The sequence below is a fragment of the Pinus tabuliformis genome, chromosome 6, assembly GCF_031772625.1.
Source record: "Pinus tabuliformis cultivar Carrire ecotype Pingquan chromosome 6, CPIR1, whole genome shotgun sequence".
NCBI classification, from domain to species: Eukaryota; Viridiplantae; Streptophyta; class Pinopsida; order Pinales; family Pinaceae; genus Pinus; species Pinus tabuliformis.
Window position 1 is genome coordinate 1,844,327,267 of NC_142292.1, and position 27,639 is coordinate 1,844,354,905.

At 36.6% G+C, this 27,639-nt stretch overlaps 1 protein-coding gene and 2 pseudogenes across 2 annotated transcripts; all 3 read left to right on the top strand.

Moving 5' to 3' along the window:
- The first annotated feature begins 3,368 nt into the window (after positions 1 to 3,368).
- On the top strand, positions 3,369 to 13,330 carry LOC149266388 ((E,E)-alpha-farnesene synthase-like; annotated as a pseudogene). Its single transcript, XR_016252767.1, has 9 exons — positions 3,369 to 3,515; positions 3,609 to 3,793; positions 3,884 to 3,998; positions 11,444 to 11,647; positions 11,739 to 11,899; positions 11,988 to 12,203; positions 12,305 to 12,443; positions 12,539 to 12,787; positions 12,903 to 13,330. The product of XR_016252767.1 is annotated as a (E,E)-alpha-farnesene synthase-like (transcript).
- Positions 13,331 to 14,239: 909 nt separating this feature from the next.
- On the top strand, positions 14,240 to 15,384 carry LOC149266389 (expansin-A16-like; annotated as a pseudogene).
- A 6,186-nt stretch (positions 15,385 to 21,570) lies between these two features.
- On the top strand, positions 21,571 to 22,008 carry LOC149266390 (uncharacterized). Its single transcript, XM_089408046.1, has one exon. It carries the CDS (start codon positions 21,571 to 21,573, stop codon positions 22,006 to 22,008), a length of 438 nt encoding a protein of 145 aa, XP_089264172.1.
- Positions 22,009 to 27,639: the final 5,631 nt, after the last annotated feature.

Below are 27,639 nucleotides of genomic sequence, written 5' to 3' on the forward strand. Positions count from 1 at the left end.
GTCATATAATTATTGCGTAGACAGTCCTATTTTTATTCATGACCTCCATACAATCATATCATTATTCCCCCTTCTTGACCATTCCTCCCAAAGCCATTGTTAATATCTCACTACCCTCCATAACCTTCCTTGTAGCAACCACCTTGAGGTGTGTTCTAAGGCATGAAACTTACAACGTAAGCAAGGACCAATCCTTGGACATAACTGTGAGGATGCTAAGAGGATATTTGTGGAGGAACTTTTGAACTATATGGGATGTTCAAATCAACATGAGAAGTTGGTTTCTAAGGCATTAAATGAGGGTACAAAGCTTTATGTTTTTAAAGATAATGATTTGTGTATGTTTGTAAGTTTCAAAAGCAATGAAGAAGGACAACCATCTGAACTTATCATCAAGATTGATGAAGATGATAGAAATATGCTTTGCGAAAGCATAACTAAAGAACAAAATCAAAATTTGGTTACCATCGGAGATGAAGTAGAATTGTCTATTAAATACAATAAGAGTGAATATCATGTACAATTAATAAATGAAATTGTTGGTATTCTATGCAAGAACTTGTTGGTGAAGAAAACATGACAAAATTATCTAGTGGATACAATCAAAGGAAAGATAAAAAGTCCAAATGCAATGAATGAGAGACATGAAGAATAGTTAGAACTACTAGAAATGTTTCTAAAAGATTGTGAGATAGAAATGGAAATTATAGGCAAAGAAAAGATATGTTCACACATGCCTAGCAGTGAAAATATGTTTACAATATTTAAGAAAGTTGAGGTAAATTTTAATTTACAATTTAATTAGGAAAATGCAGATATAAAAAATATTGATGAAGATGAAGAGATAATTAGAGAAAAACTATTTATTAGATTTGGCACAAGACCTCGGCTTAAACATTAAAATTTAATGTTGAAGGCTTTTGATGAAGAAATGTGGTTTTTAGAGGAATGACTAGCAAGGGGCATAGGTGAAGAAAACCATAGAGGGTTTCTAGACATAGCTGAAGAGGAGTAGATCAAAGTTCCATACAGAAGTCGCATAAATGAAGAGGAAATGAAACAAATCGTGGACAACAACAAGAATAATTTCCAGTGAAGGAAAGGAAAACTAACGTAACAAAGTATTTCTAAGATGAAATATGAAATCAAAATGGAGAATTCTGAAGACGACAATTGTAATTTGGTTGTAGAAGATAAAGGAGAAGAAATTATAAATGTCTTAAGCATCTGTTGGAAGATGTACATCGAAGCAGAGTGGGATAAGAGTTATGATACTATTATGTAAGAGAAGATCCAGTCATAGGTGGGAAACATTTGTAAAGAGAAGGATGAGCTGGATATTGAGATAAATGAGCTATGGGAAATTATGAAGAAGAATGCCAAAAGAAGATACCATGAAAGGAAGCAGAAAGTCAGTAATAACGTCGAGTTAACTGTGGAAGATTTTGAAGGAAGAATGTATGGAAACCTATAGTTTGAAGGAAGAACGTATGGAAACCTATAGAACTGTTGATTTATGTACCTTGGGAGGTACTCCCTCACCCTAGGGTACAGGTTTTGGTAGAAGTTTGACCCACGTGGGCTTTGCGGGAAAGTGTACCCAAGTAGTGGGGTTTGCACACAAAGTTGTGGGCATGAAACCAAGTGTTATTTTTGATTATTTAGTCATGAAGGGCATGTGGGGAACCCTTACGGATCTAATGAGCACCTAAGGTATTGATGACATGGCATTGATTGGATGCGAATACTTTTTGTCTTTTGTTTGATGGAGGTTAAAAGAGTTGTTGAGGTCGGCTTGGAGTTAAGTCATCATGACCCTTGGTGGTTAAGGGAAACCCACCAAGACCTTTATAAATAGAAGGCAAGTGAGTTCATTCAAACTATCCATTCAAGTGCAATGAACTAAGTGGAAAGACAATTTTAGGTAGTCACTGTCCCAAGAAGCCGTATCGGAGTTGGAGAGAACGTCTAAGTTTGAGGTCTTTCTCTTATATTCTGGTCTAGGACAAGTGGAACTATTGGCCAGGTTCTTGAGGAGGATTTATGGGAATAAGAAGTAGCACAAATCTCTATGATATTGGCCACTATCTTATTGTCTCTTTGTAGAGGGACGTGACCCTTGTCACACTTGCTAAGGAGGGTTGTAATGTGCAAGAGAAAGGGTCACAAATAATCAAGGAGCAATGTTACATGTTTAGGGTTTAGAAAGTAGGGTTTGTGTCAATTCAAAGTTACAAGTTTAACATATATCATTCAATGTTTGATATTAATACCCTGTACACTGTATGATTCATTTTTTCAATATTTTGACTTGTATTATAAATAATTAGTTTTGGTAACATATATATATATATATATATATATATATATATATATATATATATATATATATATATATATATATATATATATATATATATTTATTATTACTATTATTATTATTATTTCTAATAATTTGTAATTGAACCACATTTATATTAATGTGGTACCAATAACACTATTACTATAATTTTTCTAGGTAAATCCATAGTGATCCTCACATATAACAAAGGAGTTTACAAAGGTCATTTCAAATAAGTGGAACTGAACAGTGTTAAAATAAGTAGTTTAAAGATGCGACTAATAGGAATTTTTGGAAATTTGAGTTACTAGTGTAAGTTTAAGATTTTTTAGTGTCTTAAAAAGTTTTGGTGATGTTGAATCTATTTTCACTATAAAAAAAACTTATTAATTAAAACACTCCCACACAATAATATTAATTAAAGAGACCAAATTCCAACTAGAAATGACGGAGAAAAAGTGTAGCCTCACTAGACAACGGCTTTTTGGGAAACTGGTCAAATTTGGACGGCAAGGTTCCTGAACGAGCCTGAATGAGCTCTCAGAAGTGCGACGCCCTAACAGACACTCCCAATATAATAATTCTAAATAAGAACATTACGACGAACCATGTGGGCCACTTTATTGAAATAATTAGTACAAAATGCAAAGCGGATTGAAATGATTTTAGTCCATTATTAAATCGAAGCACATGGGCTACACGTGGGCTACATGTTGTTCCACAAAGAAGACTTCACTGAAAGGATTGGCATTTGTTAATCTATGGATATTTTAGTCGAGATACATTTGTCTTCAGGATGGCGACTTATGATTGAAATATTGAGATGCCATTGTTGTCCAAAAAGGCGGCTCTTGAAATGTTGAGATGCCATTGTTGTCCAAAGAGGCAGCTCTAAGCTACCCACACGTTCAAATCGCTTAAGAAGCTCTATATATACAGAAAGGCCGCAGCTGGGCTGAACAACATAACTATTTTATCATAGCATGAAGAAATATTGGTGCTCCATTCTATCTCATCAGTTGTACACATGACTTCCCTAAATCAATCCGAAATCCCTAGCAAATCTGTGAGCATGAGTTTATGTGATGATGATGGCGTGCAAAGACGCAAAGGCGATTATCATTCCAATCTCTGGGACGACAATTTCATCCAGTCCCTCTCGACCCCTTATGGGGTGGGTAACTAAATTCAACTTCATTAATACAATTTATTTTTCTTTAGATTCAATCCATCGAATTACTATAGATTCTGATTCAATTGTGTCCAGGCACCTTGTTACTGTGAACGGGCTGAGAGACTTGGCTGGGAAGTAAAGGAGATGTTCAATTCAGTTACAGTCACTCCCCTGAATGATCAGATTCAAGGCCTTTCGATGGTCGATAGCATTGAACGTTTGGGAATCGATAGGCATTTCAAAAATGAGATAAAATCGGTGTTAGATCATATTTTTAGGTTAGTCACTGTAACCTTGTCATCATTATTATTAGCTTTATATATGGAATGTTGCACATCATTATAACGATAAATTATATTTTTGTTCAGTTATTGGGCGAGAAAGGGATTGGATGTGGGAGAGAGGGTGGTGTTATTGATCTCAACTCAACTGCCTTGGGGTTTTGAACTCTTAGACTACACGAATGCCCGGTCTCTTCAACTTGTTTAAGAAGTTGAATGCAATTTTATATAATTTTTCAGCCTCTCATAGATTTTTATTTATTTATTTATTTTTGTTTTTTTCCAGTAAGAAAAATGTTGTATTTGTATTATAATGAGCATATTTACATACTGAAGAGAGATATGTATAGACAACAAAAAAGAGAAAGGCTGTGTGGAAACACAACACGTTATGTAAACCAAAAACATTGCATGGAGGCATGCATGTTGAAATATGAAGGAAATGTGAGCAAGAGAGAGAGGATCTCCACCCAAGGATACCAATATGCCTTCCAGGTCTATATAGATAGTTTCCAAATCCCACCAGTAGAGACATATCAAAAAGATAGTAAAGAAATCGTATCTTCTGCAAAAGAAGTAGGAAAGCATGAGAAAAATGAGCTTTCCTAATAGATACCAAAAAAATATGGATTAAGTACCCGGCAAAGAGAATCTTCTATCTGATATGTGGCTGGTCCCATTTGAATCTCCATTTTCCATATACCAAGCTGGCTCGTTAGCCCTTTCTTTGACAGGATATCAGCACGCTGGTTCTGAGTTCTGTGCACATGACTGATAGAGAAGTCCTTTTTCCTGTTCCATAATGCATCTATCATGTTCATCCACCCTGTTAACATGGGATTCTTTATGGATAATTTCTTTTTGGCATGCTCAATAATGATTTTTGAGTCCCCATAAATATGAAGATTCTGAATGTTAAGAAAAGTGCCAAAATGAAGAAGACCAGTCAAAGCCATAGCTTCAACCTTATTATTTGTACCCGATCCTCCATTCCAAAAAATGGAGATTTGTTGTTCTTCATTCATTTCTATGTGAATACCACAAGCACATATACCCTGTTGTGCTACCCCATCAAAGAAAGCCCGCAGGAAGTCCATCTCAATCCTCCCCAGATCCATCGAATTCTTGCTTTCATGGCAAGACATATTTGATGGGAGGGAGGAATGAATAGAAATAATCTTCTCAAGCACAGACATCTTATTTCCCTTTCCATCTTAGAATACTAATCTATTCCTCCACTTCCATACTGTCCATAGAAGAAGTTGAGGAATGGATCTTAATATTGTTTTCTGAGAACTCCACCAGAACAAAACATCTTGCATAGATGACTGTGACACCAAACTGAAGCCAAAATAGTGAGCAAGATCCATCCATAACTGTAGAGTGAAGCTGCATTTAAGGAACATATGAACATTACTTTCTTCCTCCTTTTTGCACATTAAGCATATACCAGGACCAGCCCAATTTCTCTTTTGAAGGTTCTCCTAGGTAAGGTTTTTATTGTGAAAAACAAGCCAGGAGAAATGTATCATTTTATAGGGAGCTCCAGTTTTCCACAATGACAGTGGAAAAATCATTCGAAAAGGAGAGGGAATTTCTTTAACTAATTTAGAGTAAATGTCCTTTACTTGTACTTCTGTCCCTTTCCTTTTTCCCCTCCAGGTAAGGGAGTCATTTCCTTCCGTTCTGCATATTCCAGAGAATTTCATGATCATCATTATGCTGTTCCATTGTTGAATTAATTCTCCTCTTAATCCCAAGTCTGTTGGCTCCTTCCAAATAGGAACAACCCCCTGCCATCCTGCTATAATTTGATTCCATGTGAAAAAACCCCTTCTGTGGAGAACATTTATGATCCTTTGAGGAATAATTAGATTTTCTCCTGTACCCATTATATGATCAAAACCGATATAAACATTTCTTCCATTTTGGAAATTCCAAGAGAGGTTTTTTAGAAAGATAGACTCAATTTTCCGGAAACTCAGCCATATAGCAGATCCTTGTGAGTAACCAATAGTCCCTTTTCTGTACCAATATATTAAATCTTTGTTCCCCATGTACTTCTTCCTTAAAGATGTACTCCATAGACTGGCCCCACTTATGCCTCTCCATAATGATTTACATAGAAGAGCTTTACCAAAAGTTCTTATATCCATAATACCCCATCCACCCAGATCTTTTGGAATTGAAATATTCCTGAGTTTAGTCAGATGATATTTTCTTTATCTTTACTGCCTACCCATATAAAATTTGCTATCAAATTGTTTAACATGTTAATTATCCCTGTAGGAATATGGTCTAGATAGGCCCAGTAGACCGTCATCTGCGCCAGCACCGACTGAGTCAGAACCGCCTTTCCTGCCATAGAAAGACACTTGAATTCCCACCCTGCTATTCTTTTAAGGAAACGGTCCATGATCCACATCCAATCAGATTTTTTATAACGCACTGGTTTTAGATGAAAACCAAGATATTTAACACCATCCTTGATGGGCTTCACCTTTATATTAAACAGACCCTCCAAATATTCCTTTGAATCCATATCTCCATCATCAAAATAGAAAAAAGATTTTCCTTCGTTTATTAGGATTCCAGATGCTCTTTGGAAATTTTTTAGAATGTTATGTATGCTTTTCCATGTAAGCCTACAGAGTTTCCCAAAAATCATGATATCATCTACAAATAAATTATGGGAGATATGGATACCCCTACAGATCATCAAAGGCTTGCATTGATTTTCCATTACAGCCCTTCTAATTTGTAAACTCAATGAGTCCATAGCAAGAATGAAAAGGAGAGGAGATAGGGAGCATCCCTGTCTAAGACCTCTTTCTGCCAAGAAAAATTTAGTTGGAAGACCATTGATAAGGACAACAAATTTGACATTTTCCACACATGCCATAATCCAGCTCACACACTCATTGAATAGTCCTATTTTACATAAAATGCACTTGAGAAAACCCCAATCAAGGCTATCATAGGCTTTTTTTAGATCTAATTGGAGGATAGCTGCATCCAGCTTCTTAGTATGTAATGAGTGTAAGCTCTCCTGCGTGTTAGCCACAGCCTCAATGATGTTCCTATTGTGGAGAAAACCATGTTGTTCCGGTGAGATGAAATCTGACAAAGTCTCACGGATTCTATTTGCTATAATCTTGGAGATGATTTTGTAAATTACATTACAAAGAGAAATAGGTCTAAAATCCGAGAAAACAGATGCTTTTTTCTTCTTAGGGATGAGAGCAATATATGTGGAGGAAATATGTTGATGAATACTTCCCTTCTATCTCGACTCCTCCACCATTGCGAGAAGATCTTTTTTAATCAAATCAAAAAAATGAATGAAGAACTCAATAGACCACCCATCTGGTCCTGGGCTTTTGTCCTTTTTGAAAGACTTCATAACTGATAGAAGTTCCTCTTCAGAAACAGGCTGCAATAATTCATTGTTTTTCCCCTCATCAAACATAGTAGGATAGAGATCAATTCCCCATAGGATGTCCTCCATACTACATGCCCCATTTCTTTTATAAGACTTTTCAAAATGAGCCTCCGCCTCCTTTGAAATATCCTCCTGAGAGACCAGCAAACCACCCCCCTCACTTTTAATCTCCCATACTGAGTTTGTTTCCCTCCTACAGTTTGCATATCTATGATAGAATTTTGTATTTTTATCACCTTCCTTTAGCCATAGTGCTCTGCTCTTCAACCTCCACGAAGCTTCTTCAATAGCCAGCAATATATATCTTCTTTTTTTTAGCTCCCTTATATGACTACGAACCTGAAGAGAGATATTATTTTCTTTTTTTAGGATCTCAGCTACCGAATCCAATTCCTTTTGAATCTGTCTCAAAGTTGTCCTGTTATATTTTTTCTTATTATCGTGCCATGATTTCACCTTTTCCTTTAGAGCACGAAGATTATCAAGAAGAGCTTGTGATGGAGTAAGATTTTCCCCAGGGAGGCCTGAAGACCAAGATTTTTCTACCATATCATTAAATTCATCATCTTCTAACCAGACTCTATTAAATTTGAACAGAAATCCCTTCCTGAACTTTCTTTTTCCCCACCACAGGGAGATAGGCTTATGGTCAGATATATAGCAATTAATAATATTGGAGAACGGCCTTCCCAAACAGTCCATTAATTTGTCCTTTATCATGAATCTATCTAGCCTTTTAGCAAGGTAGGAGCTTCCGATCCTGCCATTATCCCATGTTGGGCCCATACTTTGTGGATAAACATTGATCATGTTTTGTTGGAGAAAAGCCCCATTGATAAGACCAGATAAAGGATCATTCTTTTTACCCCTCCCCCAAACCTCCTCACTGGACAGGGTACAATTCAAGTCACCCCCAATAAGGAGAGAGTCAATTTCCAAAATTTCAGAAGATAAGAATCGATTCCAAAAAGGAAAATGATCCTTGTAGGGAGCATATACATTTAGAATATGACTGGAGCCTGCTACACCCTCGAACATTGCCAAAAGAAAGATACCAGCAAAACATTGAAAATCCCTTGCCGCTATCCATTGAGGATTCCATAAAACCGCTAATCCCCCCGATAATCCATTTGCATCAGTTGCAACCATATGCCAAGAGGGGAACATACGCCTGAAATATCTAATAGTAGCAGAAGCTGCATGCATAGTTTCCTGAATGAGAATGATATTGGATTGGGATGATATAAATAAGTCCTTCAGGGCAACAAATTTGAGGTCCACCCCTAGACCCCTGATATTCATTGATATAATGTGAATCATGATGGACCAGCTTCGGCCTGTCTTGCTCCAAGGGGCCCTATTTCAGATAGGTCAATAATGGGGATGTCAATCAATCAGTGGTCCATGTTAGAAATTTCCTTCCTCCCACGAAAGTGCCGAGTACCTCTGTTCTTCTTCCTTCTTACTGTAATATTGTTTGCCGAATTAGGACTGATATGGGGAGAAGAGGCCGAACCAGGTTTATGGATTGTGAGAGGGCAAAGTTCCAGGGATTTCTTCTTCAGAAGAAGATCCAGGTCACTTCCTACAGAATTTGTAGGAGAGATAACCAGAGAATTTGGGGGAGTCACTGAAATACATGGATTTTTCCCTTTTGAATCTTGTGGAATTTCTGAAAGATATGGGCCCTTCCTTTTAGATAGATGGTTAACCGGGGAAGGTGTGGATGATGGAACATATGTTATGTGGGATGAGGAGGGAAAATTTGCCATGGGATGAGGAAATGGAGCGGGTTGAGGGACTTCTTGACATGAAAAAGGTTCCGGAGGATATGACAGATGAATTTTCCTATCGCGTTCCCGATGTCAGTGAGTCTCTGTTTGCCATAATTCAATTGGTAAACTGGGAAGTTTAACCCATATCAGGTTGTTAGTTGGAGTGTTTTTAAGAGGATTATGACCTAATCTGACAATAGTAGGAATATATCCCAGAAGTGATTTCCATCTTTTCCCCAGCTAGGATCGCATTTGTTCATCCTCCATGTTCGGGAAATACCATCGGCCTACAAGTGCTCTTTTTTGGAAGCTTGTGATTCGGTCAGACAGAAAGAAACTATTGAGGTTACATGCCGAGGGAGGAGAGGTGGTCTTAATAGGATGTTGCTTCTGCCTTTGACGAGGAATATCATATTGGCCACCTTTGAGTTCACGTGCCACCAGGGAGGTTGGTGAAATAATAGATTTGGCTAAAATCGACTCCCATCCCGGCTGGCGGCGAAAATCGTCGTGAACCTTTTCCGCTTCAATGGTGGCCAACACTAATGCTAACAAGGTCGACACATCGGACAAAAGCTCCATGTCTACCACGGGATGACGGAGGATACAACAGCAATACAAGTTATTACATCGTGTACTATGGGGCAGAAAATCATACACAGAAAACAAGAGAGAATTGAAAGCAAGTACGATAACCTTATCAGGAAAAACATTCGAAAGATACTGGATAGATCTTTCAGAAAGGGGAAACTGACAAATCTCAGAGATACGATATGGGAAAGACACCCTAAAAAGGATAAAGGTCAATCAGATAGTACATTATCTGACCACTAGACCTATGTTCCTTAAATGCCGCTCTGCTTATGTCGATTGAGGGAGATATATGTTTAAATTACGACAACGAGGAAAGCATGCCACCCAGCCCAATGTCCTGTCAATCTTGTTCTAAGACCATGCACCCTCCAAAACCTCTGACCTAAACTACCGGTAAGGAAAGGACCGCCACCGGGAAAGACTGTAGGCCCGACCCGAACCAGAGAGCCAAGCATCCCAAATCTGAAACAGCTTGGAATACAGAACCCAAAATATACAACAAATCTACAAGCTTACTAGGAAAGAGTTCCGGAGAAGACCATGAATAAAATGTACATTATAATTTTTAAAAGATATCTAAACAGCAACACAGACATCCATTACATCTACACCACCATCCTCCTATTTTGCAACCAAAATCTTGACAGGGTCGAGATACAAAACAAATTTTTGAAAAGTTTATATAGGGTATTTTATATGAAACTGTCTTTTGCTGCAAATTTTACCGGGCTAATATGCAATTCTACCAAAAAATTAGACATGTCACTTCAAAACCATTCAGAACACCCAAAAAAAAAATACCGCTGGGTGTGCAGAAGGGAGCAACTCCAAAACATGAAAGTCTATGAGCTATATGTGCATCTAAAACCATAAGAAGGCAGACCTCATACCTCCTTTTATCCCGCACGAAGTCCCATAGATTATCAACTCCTGTACCGCTGCAGCCTCCCGAACTTGAACCAAAACAGCTCCAAAACCACTCTCACTAACCGAGAAGCTTTGAGATATTTGGCATATGAAGGAAACATAAGTATTTTAAAGAACAGAGAGACCAGATGTATTCCAGGAACAGAGGATGGTAAGACTGTTCAGAGAGGGAAACCTCCATCCAGAGGGCGGGAATCAAAGAAAAAGACGAGGATCGGAAAAAACAAAAACCTTTAATATGGAGAAATGCGGAAAAAAGAATAGCTTTCCGATTTCAGTCCTGGAAACAGACGCGTGGAACAGGATCCAAGTCGAGTGAAAGAGGATAAACAAACGCGTGTAACAGGAGAATCAGCCCTGGCGAATTAATTACTCTGTCGTTCACATGCCCGAGGTAATATCGTGGCATACGACGATTATGGTGACGTTCCTGGAAAAGACGGTTCTGATGAGTGTAATGAAGAAAACAGAGGATTAATTAATGACCTCTGGGCTTCAGAACAGAGGAGAAAGACTCAGGCGACGCCAAAGAGTCCATTTGTCCCTGCAAACAGTAAGACCCCTGGGCCACCCATGACAGATGTAATTTCGGAAACACTGTAACAGAAAACGACAAATATGGTGGGGGCCGAGTTCAAGATCCAAAAACTCAGTGCTTCAGTTCATGTGAGAGCTACAGCGGACGCAGGATTCATTTTGATGAGGGGACCCAGCTCGGGCAGGAGGAATCGGCATTCAATTCACTGACCAAAGCTTCATGGATCGACCAGAGCATAATTCTTGTGCTGCACTGACTAGAGTTTATTTCGACTCCTGAGAGGGTATGTGTATACGGTAATTAATAAAACTCCCTCTTATAGATTGCCTTTAAAAAATCTCATTATTATTTCATTTCAGATGTCTTGAAAGTATTCAAAGATCAAAATGGGGAATTTACCTGCTCTGCCAATATTCAGACACGGGGAGATCAGAGGCGTTCTCAATTTATTTCGGGCCTCCCTCGTTGCCTTTCCGGGGGAGAATGTTATGGAAGAGGCTGAAATATTCTCTACAACATATTTAAAAGAAGCCCTGAAAACGGTTCCCATTTCCAGTGCCAGTCTTTCACGAGAGGTGAGGCAACGGTACCATTACAAATTCATAAAATCGAACAAATATTTTATGTATGTTTTAAATGTTTTATAACAACAATATTTTGGGGCAGATAGAATACGTTCTTGAATATCGCTGGCTCACTAATTTTCCGAGATTGGAAACAAGGAATTACATTGACCTATCTGGAAACGACAGTAATCCATCGCTTGAGTAAGTAGAATATGTATTCGAGCAGGCCCATTATTTTACTATGGCAGTTCAAGTGTTGAGGTGATAAGCTTCCTCCAGCAGTACTATATCTTCCTTGCGTAAAATTTGGGATTTGAGTGGTGTAATATTGGAATTATTTTGTGTGCAGATGGTGGAAAGATTCGGGTTTTTCTGAACTCACATTCACTCAGCATCGTCACGTGGAATTCTACATATTGGCTTCCTGCATTGCCACCGAACCCAAACATTCTGCATTCAGATTCGGGTTTGCCAAATTGTGTTATCTTGGAATAGTTCTCGACGATATCTATGACACCTTCGGAACGATCGACGAGCTCGAACTCTTCACAGCTGCAATTAAGAGGTGGGCGTAATTTGCTTGATTAGATGATGAGTTAATACAATAAATATAATAAATTGCATAATGATCGAGCTAGAAACTAAGTGTGTGTGTAAAATGATCAGATGGGATCCGTCCGCCACAGAGTGCCTTCCACAATATATGAAAGGAGTATACATGGTGTTTTACAATTGCGTTAATAGAATGGCTAGAGAGGCGGAGAAAACTCAAGGCCGAGACACGTTCAGCTATGCTCGAAACACTGTATGCAAATTTAACCTCATACATAGACTTGCAGCGAATAACATATAATGGAATATCCTTGGGCTCACTTAGTTTGCTTTGTCTGTGCTATGCAGTGAGAAGCGGTATTTGATGCGTGTTTGGAAGAGGCGAAGTGGATCTCCAGCGGTTACATACCGACGTTTGAGGAGTATTTAGAGAACGGGAAGGTGAGTTTTGGGTACCGAGCAGCCACACTGCAACCCATTCTCACGTTGGATGTTCCCCTTCCTCTTCACATTCTGCAGGAAATTGATTTTCCGTCGAAGTTCAGTGACTCGGCATCTTCAATCCTCCGACTACGAGGTGACGTGTGCGGTTAAAAGGTGAATTGGCATCTTCCATCCTTCTATATAAAATCAAATGCAAAACATTGCATTCAAAAACTGGTTTTCTTTTTGGTTTTGATTTTGAATTTGAGTTGCATGATGGTGAATGCAGGCGGAGAGGAGCCGTGGAGAAGAAGCTTCTTCAATATCATGTTATATGAAAGACAATCTTGGAGCAACAGAGGAAGAAGATCAGAGAATTAAATTGGCAGTTTCTCAAACCAGAAAGCAATGTTCCCATTTCTTCCAAGAAACGTGCATTTGACATTCTGAGAGCTTTCTATCACCTCTATAAATACCGAGATGGCTTCAGCATTGCCAACAGTGAAATCAAGAATTTGGTGATGAGAACTGTCCTTGAACCTGTGCCTTTCTAACCCTCACAATACTGATACAAGCTAGAAGCAGCTCATTTGTGAACGCACGTCTCCTGTCTGGGTTGAGGTGGCGCTTATAAGCGTACCCATATGCATTGATCTAAATTAGAGCGCAGATCAGGCTGACCATATGCATGTGCCGAAATTAGAGGGCAGATCAGGCTGACCATCCATCTTTAAATGGATAGTAAATTATACCTTCCGTTGTGTAACCTACTTTACCACGTGTAACATTGTTCAATGCATCATAAATTCTATCGAGTAATCCCTATTGATTCAAGGGTAACGTAACTTTAAATTATTTGATATAAACTGTCCTCTCCATTAAGTTGGTTAATAATGGTATATTAATGGTCAAAGTATAGAAAAAAGATTAAATCATTTGAGTAGCAATTTGTTTAAAATTACATTTGGATTAACCTGGATGGATATGTACTACAGATAGATTCAGCTCTCTATATATATTTTATTTTCAAAAGAAAATTAATAAAATGCTTCAAATATAATAACGTTTTTTATATTATTTGTTAATTTTAAGGAGGGAATTTATACAGCTTTTTCATTTTGAGAAATAGATTAACAAAAGTTTGAATTATTAAAAAAATATTATGTCTATTAAAAATAAATATTATATTTTATTAAACGAATATTATTTTTATATAATAGATAAATATTATGTTTCGCATCTTTTTTGTACTAAATAAAAAAATTTATAAAGAAAATAAATTAAAATATTTTATTTAGTGATTTTCTTCCTATTATTATTACGCCGTAAGGCGTTCCCTCTGAGAAAGACATCCCTAAAATGTGACGTGTGCAATCTTGAGCCATTGATTTTGTGTGTTAGATGATTGGGGTGTTTTCTGTCGTTCGTTTAATCTGTTTTTTCATAGAAAAAATACTTTTTTCTCATGGTAATGGGCCATGAAAGGCCAGGTCTACTCTGCTGGCGATGAGACTCTTCCGCTGGCAATGAAACTCTTCGCAGAGACTCCCTGCTGGCGATGACACTCTTCGCAGAGACTCTTCAGGGGTTTTGCGACCAAAGATCCAAAGCTGTTCGATAGAGCGGATGAGTTTGTGCCCCGTCGGTTCATGGGTTCGGAAGGGGAGAAGATGCTCAAGTACGTTCTCTGGTCCAACGGCCGCAGTCTCTATCATATTCATCGCTAATACCTTAGTTGCTTCATCGCTAATACCTTAATTGCTTCATCGCTAATACCTTAGCAGCAGTCTCTATCATATTCATCGCTAATACCTTAGTTGCTTCTCAGGATCTCAATGGCGGTTGGAAGTATGCTCATGCTACTTTCTATGGAGGTGCAGATGCTGCGGGAACCATGGGTACTAACCATTTCCGGTTCTTATTCTTTTAATTCATCATTAATTAGCTGATAAGCTCTCCATGATTATTTTTTATTGATATGAATGTGTTTAATGTTGCAGAGGGTGCCTGTTGTTACGGCAACTTATACAGTCAAGTCTATGGGACCAACACTGCTGCTCTAAGCACTGCTCTCTTCAACAATGGGGCATCCTGCGGCGCGTGCTTCGAGATAAAATGTGTGGATGACCCCAAATGGTGTCTGCCAGGCAGCCCTTCTATTGTGGTCATCGCTACCAATTTTTGCCCCCCCAGTTACGCCCACCCCAGCGACAATGGCGATGGTGCAATCCTCCCCGAGAGCACTTCGACATGTCCATGCCTGCATTCCAACATCTCGCTATCTGGAAGGCTGGAATCGTGCCAATCTAATACAGAAGGTATAATATATTCAACTTTCTCTGCTTTAATTCTGAAGAAATCTACCCCTAAGTTTTGAAAGGTGAAATGATTATAAGGTAACATTATGATGATTGTTTGCAGAGTGGCGTGTGTGAAAGGAGGAGGAATGAGGTTCACCATTAATGGCAACTACTACTTCTACCTCATCCTCATTACCAATGTCGGCGGAGACGGCGCGGTGGCAAAGGTGAAGGGGTCGAATACCGGCTGGGTGTCTCTGAGAAGGAACTGGGGGCAGAACTGGCAGTGCAATACCAATCTCAAGGGCCAAGCTCTCTCCTTCCAAGTCACCTCTAGCGGTGGCCGAACGGTTACTTCGTACAACGTGGCTCCCTCCGACTGGCAATTTGGACAGACCTTCCAAGGAAATCAATTCTAGAAGCGGTACGGCTAGGGCTACGTGGATATATATATAGTTTTGTCTAGATAGTTGGTAGGGCAGAGGTGCGTTCCATGCCGCCACCCGCTCAAAAAGAGTCCATATCGATATATGCGATAGTGTGCTATGGTATGTGTTCGGTTAAATGTTCGTTTGTGTAAGAACGTTACAAGCAAATGTTCGTTTTTAAAAGAAGTGAACCGCCAATGGCTCTGCGTTCAATACAATATATATCTCAGAATTTGAAAATGGTGTTTGGACTAAACGTTTTCCATTATTATTTATTACAGGAGTTGTTTTTAGTGTGATATTTTTGAAAGTTTTTACAGTGGATTTTTGTCAAATTTTTCTAAAATTCGGCAGTAATTTATGGAAATCACAAATTTGATGGGTAATCCCTGCACAATCAAAGTGTCTTAGGGGTGTTTTAGGGTGATGAAAACCAGTTTAAATAATACAAATCAAGAATTCACCTCAAATTTTTCTGTGGCACTGAAAAGTCCAAAAAGTCCCACTAAAGACAACTCATTTACTTCATGGAATGCAATTTACTTTTTTTTAAACAATATTGAAATATATATATATATATATTTCACTGGTCAATACCAACACAAAACTACTTCATTAAATCTGGTTTATTTATACAAATAGGCATATCAACCATATTATTAGGTGTATAGTAAATATTTATGAAGCTTAATATTAAATATAGAATTTGTAATAAGTAAAGAGTTCATAGCATGCTTCACAGGATCCGGCTTTAGCAATAGGTTCTAGGTTCTAAGTAAGGTGGATTAGGGTTTATAATATAAGGTTTTTAATATTAGGGTTTATTATATAAAATTTAATATTAAGTTTTGTAATAGAGTTTATATGGTTAGGTTTAATATTATAAACTCTAATGTTAAATTTTATTATAAATTGAAAATTTTTAAATCATGACATCATAAATCCATATATATAAATTGTAATATTGTAAACCTTATTATATAACCTCTACTTTATAAATTTTAATATTAACTTTTATATTATAAACCTTAATATTAGGATTTAATAATGAGTTTAAAATATTAGGTTATTATATTAATAAATTTAGTAATATTAAATTTAGTAATATTAAGTTTAAAATATTTGATTTTTTTATTATATTTTAGTATTGGATTTTAATGTTAGAAAATTGTATTGTCTTTACTTTAAAATGAAAAATAGAATTTAAAAAACCTAATAAAGTAATCTGTTTGTGATTTTTTAGATGGGTTTTATGTCCAGATAAAATTAAATTTTAGTTTATTAACAAATTTATGCTCTTTCCTAAATATAAACCATTTTAATTTATATATTAAAATTACATTTTCCTTTAGTTTAATATTATTTCTGTCAATTTGATATCATTTCACCTCTATGTTGCGGAGGAAAGAAGAGAAAAAAACAGACAAAAACGAAACCATCCCAATCAAACACTCATCTAACGTCCAAACCAGGAGCATGAAGTAAATTTCTACATGCGATCGAAAACTAACCCTGCTTTTAAGATAATCTGCGAACCGCCAGAGAAAGTGGAGCCCAATTGACAAACATGATTTGCACTGTAATGGCTTTGTTTATTGTTTGCTTGCACTGATCGAATCGCGGCCACAGGCTCAAAGCCGTCTTAACACATAATTTTGGATATAATGTCACCTGGCAGGTAGATTCTAAAGAACAACAAAGATGAGAATAGTTTGAAATGGTGAATTGAGTAATGGAAGACACAGACCGAACTGAAAGAGTTAAATATTTAGTAAAATATCAATTGGATGCCAATATCTATAATAGATCTTGAAACTGAAAAAGGGATAGAGAATTTTATTTTTTTCATCCATTAAATTGTCAGGAAAAAAAATTATTTCATTTATTAAAATGTGTATTAAATTGAGAATCATTTTATGGAATCTACGCCCTCTACATTATATTATTTTTTGAGAAATAATGATTTATAAACTCCAATTCCAATATAAACCACCCCCTGCCCTCATAATTAGCCAGTCTTTTTTGACACAGTGATTAACCCGTTATCCAAAAGACACTATCAACCACATGTATATATATCTTAATACATAATATAAGTATATATATTTCAATACATAATATAAATAGGTTACATTAATATTTTTATAATTATTTTTACTTTAAAAAATTAATAATATTAAAAAGTTTTTAGAAAACCATATTTACGCTGTAAGGCATTCCCTCTCAGAAAGACATCCCTAAAATGTGACGTGTGCAATCCTGAGCCATTGATTTTGTGTGTTAGATGATTGGGGTATTTTCTGCCCTTCGTTTAATCTGTTTTTTCATAGAAAAATAGTTTTTTTCTCATGGTAATGGGCCATGAAAGGCCACTCTGCTGGCGATGAGACTCTTCCGCTGGCAATGAAACTCTTCGCAGAGACTGCCTGCTAGCGATGAGACTCTTCTGCTGGCGATGAGACTCTTCGCAGAGACTCTTCATGTCTTTTGCGACCAAGGATCCAAATCGGTTCGATAGAGCGGATGAGTTTGTGCCCCGTCGGTTCATGGGTTCAGAAGGGGAGAAGATGCTCAAGTACGTTCTCTGGTCCAACGACCGCGAAACGGATGAAACGTCCGCCGATAACAAGCAGTGTGGGGGCAAAGACATTGTTGTGATGGTGGCGCGGTTGTTTGTGGCGCACTTCTTCCTGCAATACGATTCGTATAGCATAGACCAATCGTCCTCCGTCACGTTTATGGCGCTGAACAAGGCCACTTTCTAAGATCAGAATACGCGAATGCTGGGTTTGCAGAAAATAGTATTTGAATTCGTTTTAGATATTGCAGGTTCCATATGGATTTTAAATAAATTCCCTAAACTCTCACTCTGTGTGAAACACATCATTGTATTGCATATATATATAGAAGTTGCTTCTTTCTACTGTCTTCGCGTGTGTTTGCATTTGTGATCTGTTATTTATATAGGGCTACAGGTGTTTACATCCAGGAGGGCGCACAACCCTAACCTGCTTTGAAAGTTGAGAAATTGGAGGTTGTGCCTCAAGAGTTTGAGTTCCTTTTTCGGTGACTTCAGGTATTCTAGAATTTTAAAAAATTTGATATTGCCAATGGCTTTATTGGAAGGGATTTTAGTGGATTTCAGGAATATTCTGGATTTTAATATACAGAGTCGTACTGACAAGGCAGAATGACAAAAGCAGGTCAAGTAATACACTAATATTTTTAATTGATAGATTTCTAATTTCAAAAATATTTTAGATTTTAATATCCTAAATGACAAAAGGCAGGTCAAGCAATTCACTTTTTATTTTTAAATCAACAAAATATAGTTTTAAACCAGCTATTTAATTAAGTTCAATAAACATTAAATATTAAAATATTCTTAAACCGACATTCTAATTAAATTCAACTCGTTAAAAAATGGCATTGCTTATCTACATGCAGGATTCTTGAGGTTGAGAAGTGTTCAAAACTTGGCGTAATCAATGCATCGCTAATTTCTCGAGGAGAGGAAATCCTGATTTTCTTTTAAAAGAAATAATAATGATATGATTCTTCTTTCATTTTTACGCCGTAAGGTGTTCCTTCTGAGAAAGACATCCCTAAAATGTGACGTGTGCGATACTGAGCCATTGATTTTGTGCGTTAGATGATTGGGGTGTTTTCTGCCGTTCGTTTAATCTGTTTTTTCATAGAAAAATAGTTTTTTTCCCATGGTAATGGGCCATGAAAGGCCAGGCCTGCTCTGCTGGCGATGAGACTCTTCTGCTGGCGATGAAACTCTTCGCAGAGACTGCCTGCTGGCGATGAGACTCTTCGTAGAGACTCTTCATGTCTTTCTTCCCTGCATGCGTAGCCTTGTGCAGATAATGATAAGGTGTATGTACTCTGTTTTTATGACATTTTCATCGTCTTATGATAATGTGAAAAGGAATTACTATTTCTTTCCTTCTGTTATCAGCAGTTCAAATCCTGTCTAATTAGGAGGAACATATCGTTACTCTTTTCTGATGGTTGAGTTTACAAATTGTTTCAGGGCTTTAAACGGCTGTTCTATGATCTCTGAGCTCTCCTCAGGATTATTAGGTACGACAAGATCAATATCCTGTATACTTCAGAATTAATTAGAGAAATTTGTCATTATCAATGCCAGTTTCAGGATCCGGAGTTCTGACCAGCCACAGCCATATTCATTAAGTGAAGGTGGTGTTTAGGAGAATTGAGTATTTCATTTATATCGAGGGATTGATTCAGGAAACGTACAAAATTATTAGCATGTCCCTAAGAATTATACTAAAATTGATGCAGCAAGAGGCCTTCTGGTTGCTGATATCAAAGGCGAAAACATCCTATCCCACAAGGGCATCTGTCGTATCCCCCTCTATTTGTTGGTGTTGGTGTTTTTCTTCTTGGACAAGAACTGGCTTTTTCCTTTTAGCATATTCTATAGGAAATATTTTCTCCAAGATATGGTCCAACTTTAAACAAACAGATGGTCAATCTCCAGGGTGTATCCATTGAAAAACTTGGCAGTTAAGAGTTCTCTCTTCAGTGATATTAATGCATGATTGAAGTACCACATGACCATAATTCAGGACCATAAGATGATACAGTAACCTTTTGCAGCAACAATACAAAACATCATCCACTGTAACTTTATTACATGAAATAAGACTTGGTGTATTTGGATGATCTTTTATTGTATTGGAAGACACACCTCCTGGACCATCATTTCCTTTAAGAATGTTAACGATCACTTATGTTTCAACATCAACTGATTCACTCTGATGACAAGAAGATTTATGCATTGACTCAGTTCCCTTCCTAATAGCACCGATGAGTAAATACTATCCGTGCTTTTTGTTGTAGTGCTCAATTCTAAAAGTGATTTTTCTTGTAAAGATTCCCTAAAATTTGTAGCAGTTTCTGAGCCATTCAACTTTGAACCATACATGATTTTAGCAGTTTCAGGATCATCAAGTTCGGGAGAGAATATCTTCATTTTTCACTCTTCTTCTAGTATGTGTTCTGCTTTTTGTCTATAATCCTTAAGAAATTCTTTCAAGAGAATAAAGTCAAGAAATTCACACTCTTGGAAAATGATTGTATGGACTCATACAGAGTGAACAATATGACTCTGTGATAGTTCATGGCACAGTGAACACACCAGAAGCAGAAGACATGATCGCAAGGTTGAACTCGATGATCATGACGAGGTGGAGGTGACCTGCTAATACTTCGTCCCCATATAGGTTTGAAACATCAACGTCTTAGAGAACGACGACCATAACTTGAACTACACCTGTATCGAGGACTGAGACCTCCATGGCGACCACTTCCTAACCCTCCATTCTCGTACAAAATGACCAGGCTCACCATATTCATAAATTTTCAAATCATTAACAAGATCATACGGAATAGGTGTCTTGGTCTCCAAAACAACATTATCTATTATATTTGTATTTAAGTCAGACCACATATGGCATCATCTTGCACGCCATTGCTGTGAATTATTTCCCATTCTCTCCAGTTCTCAATTCAAATTGAAGTTTAAATGTGTTGTTCACGCAATTTGTTTTGAAATTTAGGCTCGAATTTCAAACAAATGTTAAACAATTATGCCTTTCACTCCAAAATAACTAATGCACCATACCAAATGCCAATGAATAAAGCAGCAACGCACAAGGGGACATCTCTCAGGGTCGTGTTATTATTATTATTATTAATTTTGTGCATTGTTTTTATGAATATGAGAGCCTGAGACTATAGGTGCAGGTGAAGTAATGGAGTTTTGAAATGGAAATCACAACAATAAAATTCTAAAATGAAACAACAAATGGATTTGGTACAAATTTGTTTTTTCTTGTTCCATTATTGTTGTATCTATGAATGGGTTTTTCTGCTTCTTGGCTTCGATCATGACCATTTGGGGTGGCCTTCTGCACTGATTTCCATCTACTTTCATCATCATGAGCTAGAGAGTCTATGATGTGTTTTGTCTTATAATTCAGTTCTATACAATGTTCAGATTTCAAAAGATTTCATTCATGGCGTTTCTTCTCGTGTAATTTCAATCAGGGTGGTCTCTGAATATTGCGTTTCCTTGTGCAGTAAATTCACTCTACATCATGGGGGAAGCTTACACACAGCTGGAGCTTAACATCATCTCAACTCAAGATCTGAAGGAGATGCATCTTGTTGGCATGATGTAGACCTACTGTGTTGTATGGATCAATTTCAAGAAAAAATTGACGACGCAATTGACAGAACAGGGGGCGCAAACCCTACTTGGAACGACAAGGCCATATTCAGAGTGGAAGAGAGTTTGCTTCGCTGTGAAACCTCTGCTGTGATGATGGAGATATACTGCGTGGGTTGCCTCAGGGATACCCTGCTAGGCATTGTGAGGGTCTTGCTTTCCACTCTCCTCAAGGGATACGGGAGCACAGATTTCAGTGGGATGAGTTCCTTGGCACTGCAGGTCCGTCGTCCTTCTGGTCACCCACAGGGCATTCTCAACCTTGGCACCATGATTCTTGATGGAGTAGATCTTCACAGAATGAACAGATTCATCCTTTCAACTGGGGGTTGTGGGTTTCAGAGATTTGATGGGGAATCCTGTCAAACCCAGGCCTTCATTTGTGAGAAAATTACTGTCCATTAAACCTAATAATGTTGTTGATGCCCAAGAACAACAATCCCACTGTCAAGACTTCAACAGTAGTGCATGCAAGGAACAGGGAAAAGATCAAGAAAAGCAGAAAGATGGTGGTGAGATGGTTGAGAAGGAGAAGAAGAAACTTGTTGGCTGCTATCAGATTCTCATGGACCCAAAATTGAAAAGGAATAAAGTTGGATTGAAGAATGGGGCTGCAAAAATTCATCTCAGTCCATCTGACAGTAACTTCTGTGCGAAGGAAGATCAAGATCCTGCTGTGGCTTACAACAAAGCAATAGCAATTTATGCATAGTGTTATCATCAATAATATTATTGTGCAAGAATACGTTGGTTTTATGTTATTATATTCTTTGTGCAAGTCCCTTCAATTCCTAGTTGATTCGTGAAGTGCTTATTATGGCATACATAAAAATTTTGAAAATCACGAGCCACTGTGGATGAAAGACTGGTTTATGTAAAAGTTTGAATAGATATATGAATCTGATAAGGGCAAGTTCAGTGCCTTCAATCTGCTACTTCGATATATATTCTTAGCCTATGTGGATGAACATTGGTTTGTGTAAAAAGTTTGAATAGATATGAGTCTGAATTTTGCAATGGGCATGTTCAGTGCCTTCAGTCTTCTACTTTGATAGATAATCTTAGCCACTGTGGATCACACATTGGTTTGTTTAAAAATTTGAATAGATATATAAGTCTCAAATGGCAAGTTCAGTGCCTTCAGTCTGCTACTTTAATATATACTCTTAGCCACTGTGAATGAAATATTGGGTTGTGTAGAAATTTGAGTAGATATATGAGTGAATTGGGCAATTTCAATGCCTTCAGTCTTTGATATATACTACTCTTAGCCACTGTGGATGAAATATTGGTTTATGTAAACATTTGAATAGATATATCATATATGAGTCTGAAATGGGCAAATTCAGTGCCTTCAGTCTGCTGCTTTGATATATATAGAGTATATATATTTGTTTACAGGATGATCACTACATTTTTAACTTATGTCCATTAATCAAATCAATCTTTCAAAGACACAGTAGGCTTTCCTAATCTTGCAGAAAATGGTCCGTCCATATTAAGCCATAAGGATGAAAACCAAGTGAGATAATAATCATCTGATGCAAGTGACTATTGTTGAAAAATATTTCTAACTCTTGTTTTACTTTGACATTATTTTATAATCAAGAAAATGCGGGAAAGAAGGCTATATTACAAGCCCATTAGATGAAGTTGGGGTAGATTTTATGGTTTGAAACTAACTCAACCAAAATTTTCTACATTGTTTTTATCAATATGAAAGCCTGAGAAGATAGGTGCAAGTGAAGAAATGGAGTTTTGAAATCAATGAAGGAGATATTGCATTTTCTAGGAAAAATGCCATCATCCACAACCGATTAACCAATTCTTTCTTCCTATGTAGCATCCTTGCTTTGACATAAGTTGGACAGAGATGAGGACTTACACCGACATTCCATATTCAACAGCTCTACTTAGACATTGACATAACTCATATAGACATCTCTATGATTGGGACTCAGCAACAGACAAACTCTGTTGTCAAGTCAGCTGCTTATGAAATGGCCAAAGTCTTCTTCAAAATTTCAATATTTCTACAGTTGAGGATTGTAGCAAAGCTCAGGGATCAAACTTAACTCCATGCTTATGAGGCATCCGCGTTCTCACAGTTATTTGCAGCTCATTCTCAGTTTTAATGGGAAGGTGATATATGGTGTATTATTGTTGCAGTGGCAGGGGATGGATTTTAATTGATGGTTGGACCAAAAGAAATTGATGCAAATCAATATTAACTAGTTATTGATAATTTTGCCCACTGAGTTCCCTGAGGTCGAGTATAATGCTTTCCCTGCTTATCAAAGAATATTTCTTATCAAAGAGTATTGATTCCTTTTCAATAGGAGTAGCATGTGAGTGTCAGTTTTATAAAGAAGATTCTTTTTATTATTAATAAAAATATAGATAGTTAGTTTCATTTTAAAGGGTTATAAATATGAGTTATAAATACAAGACTTAAAAGGTTGTAAATATTTCAAGGGTTGTAGATATGAGTTATTAATTGTTTTTACTCAAAACATGATAAATAGCAATTTAGCAATTTCTTTTTAGTTGAGTGAATCAAATTCATGTTTCTTTAGGTTGACGGTAAACCCACTAAACTGGAAAAAATTGTTATTCCAATAATTAGAGGGATTGTCATCATGGGGTGATAAGAAATTTAATATTCCAAGAAGAGGAGGTAGTAGTAGATTCTAAATAAACAAGAAAATGTGGGAAAGAAGGCTATATTACAAGCCCATTAGATGAAGTTGGGGTAGATTTTATGGTTTGAAACTAACTCAACCAAAATTTTCTACATTGTTTTTATCAATATGAAAGCCTAAGAAGATAGGTGCAAGTGAAGCAATGGAGTTTTGAAATCAATGAAGGAGATATTGCATTTTCTAGGAAAAATGCCATCATCCACAACCGATTAACCAATTCTTTCTTCCTATGTAGCATCCTTGCTTTGACATAAGTTGGACAGAGATGAGGACTTACACCGACATTCCATATTCAACAGCTCTACTTAGACATTGACATAACTCATATAGACATCTCTATGATTGGGACTCAGCAACAGACAAACTCTGTTGTCAAGTCAGCTGCTTATGAAATGGCCAAAGTCTTCTTAAAATTTTCAATATTTCTACAGTTGAGGATTGTAGCAAAGCTCAGGGATCAAACTTAACTCCATGCTTATGAGGCATCCGCGTTCTCACAGTTATTTGCAGCTCATTCTCAGTTTTAATGGGAAGGTGATATATGGTGTATTATTGTTGCAGTGGCAGGGGATGGATTTTAATTGATGGTTGGACCAAAAGAAATTGATGCAAATCAATATTAACTAGTTATTGATAATTTTGCCCACTGAGTTCCCTGAGGTCGAGTATAATGCTTTCCCTGCTTATCAAAGAATATTTCTTATCAAAGAGTATTGATTCCTTTTCAATAGGAGTAGCATGTGAGTGTCAGTTTTATAAAGAAGATTCTTTTTATTATTAATAAAAATATAGATAGTTAGTTTCATTTTAAAGGGTTATAAATATGAGTTATAAATACAAGACTTAAAAGGTTGTAAATATTTCAAGGGTTGTAAATATGAGTTATTAATTGTTTTTACTCAAAACATGATAAATAGCAATTTAGCAATTTCTTTTTAGTTGAGTGAATCAAATTCATGTTTCTTCAGGTTGACGGTAAACCCACTAAACTGGAAAAAATTGTTATTCCAATAATTAGAGGGATTGTCATCATGGGGTGATAAGAAATTTAATATTCCAAGAAGAGGAGGTAGTAGTAGATTCTAAATAAACAAGAAAATGCGGGAAAGAAGGCTATATTACAAGCCCATTAGATGAAGTTGGGGTAGATTTTATGGTTTGAAACTAACTCAACCAAAATTTTCTACATTGTTTTTATCAATATGAAAGCCTAAGAAGATAGGTGCAAGTGAAGCAATGGAGTTTTGAAATCAATGAAGGAGATATTGCATTTTCTAGGAAAAATGCCATCATCCACAACCGATTAACTAATTCTTTCTTCCTATGTAGCATCCTTGCTTTGACATAAGTTGGACAGAGATGAGGACTTACACCGACATTCCATATTCAACAGCTCTACTTAGACATTGACATAACTCATATAGACATCTCTATGATTGGGACTCAGCAACAGACAAACTCTGTTGTCAAGTCAGCTGCTTATGAAATGGCCAAATTCTTCTTAAAATTTTCAATATTTCTACAGTTGAGGATTGTAGCAAAGCTCAGGGATCAAACTTAACTCCATGCTTATGAGGCATCCGCGTTCTCACAGTTATTTGCAGCTCATTCTCAGTTTTAATGGGAAGGTGATATATGGTGTATTATTGTTGCAGTGGCAGGGGATGGATTTTAATTGATGGTTGGACCAAAAGAAATTGATGCAAATCAATATTAACTAGTTATTGATAATTTTGCCCACTGAGTTCCCTGAGGTCGAGTATAATGCTTTCCCTGCTTATCAAAGAATATTTCTTATCAAAGAGTATTGATTCCTTTTCAATAGGAGTAGCATGTGAGTGTCAGTTTTATAAAGAAGATTCTTTTTATTATTAATAAAAATATAGATAGTTAGTTTCATTTTAAAGGGTTATAAATATGAGTTATAAATACAAGACTTAAAAGGTTGTAAATATTTCAAGGGTTGTAAATATGAGTTATTAATTGTTTTTACTCAAAACATGATAAATAGCAATTTAGCAATTTCTTTTTAGTTGAGTGAATCAAATTCATGTTTCTTCAGGTTGACGGTAAACCCACTAAACTGGAAAAAATTGTAATTCCAATAATTAGAGGGATTGTCATCATGGGGTGATAAGAAATTTAATATTCCAAGAAGAGGAGGTAGTAGTAGATTCTAAATAAACAAGAAAATGCGGGAAAGAAGGCTATATTACAAGCCCATTAGATGAAGTTGGGGTAGATTTTATGGTTTGAAACTAACTCAACCAAAATTTTCTACATTGTTTTTATCAATATGAAAGCCTGAGAAGATAGGTGCAAGTGAAGCAATGGAGTTTTGAAATCAATGAAGGAGATATTGCATTTTCTAGGAAAAATGCCATCATCCACAACCGATTAACCAATTCTTTCTTCCTATGTAGCATCCTTGCTTTGACATAAGTTGGACAGAGATGAGGACTTACACCGACATTCCATATTCAATAGCTCTACTTAGACATTGACATAACTCATATAGACATCTCTATGATTGGGACTCAGCAACAGACAAACTCTGTTGTCAAGTCAGCTGCTTATGAAATGGCCAAAGTCTTCTTAAAAATTTCAATATTTCTACAGTTGAGGATTGTAGCAAAGCTCAGGGATCAAACTTAACTCCATGCTTATGAGGCATCCGCGTTCTCACAGTTATTTGCAGCTCATTCTCAGTTTTAATGGGAAGGTGATATATGGTGTATTATTGTTGCAGTGGCAGGGGATGGATTTTAATTGATGGTTGGACCAAAAGAAATTGATGCAAATCAATATTAACTAGTTATTGATAATTTTGCCCACTGAGTTCCCTGAGGTTGAGTATAATGCTTTCCCTGCTTATCAAAGAATATTGCTTATCAAAGAGTATTGATTCCTTTTCAATAGGAGTAGCATGTGAGTGTCAGTTTTATAAAGAAGATTCTTTTTATTATTAATAAAAATATAGATAGTTAGTTTCATTTTAAAGGGTTATAAATATGAGTTATAAATACAAGACTTAAAAGGTTGTAAATATTTCAAGGGTTGTAAATATGAGTTATTAATTGTTTTTACTCAAAACATGATAAATAGCAATTTAGCAATTTCTTTTTAGTTGAGTGACTCAGATTCATGTTTCTTTAGGTTGACGGTAAACCCACTAAACTGGAAAAAAATGTTATTCCAATAATTAGAGTGATTGTCATCATGGGGTGATAAGAAATTTAATATTCCAAGAAGAGGAGGTAGTAGTAGATTCTAAATAAATTAGCAATGCAATAACATAAATGTTTGCAACAAATTTAAAGAGATCCACCTTGTT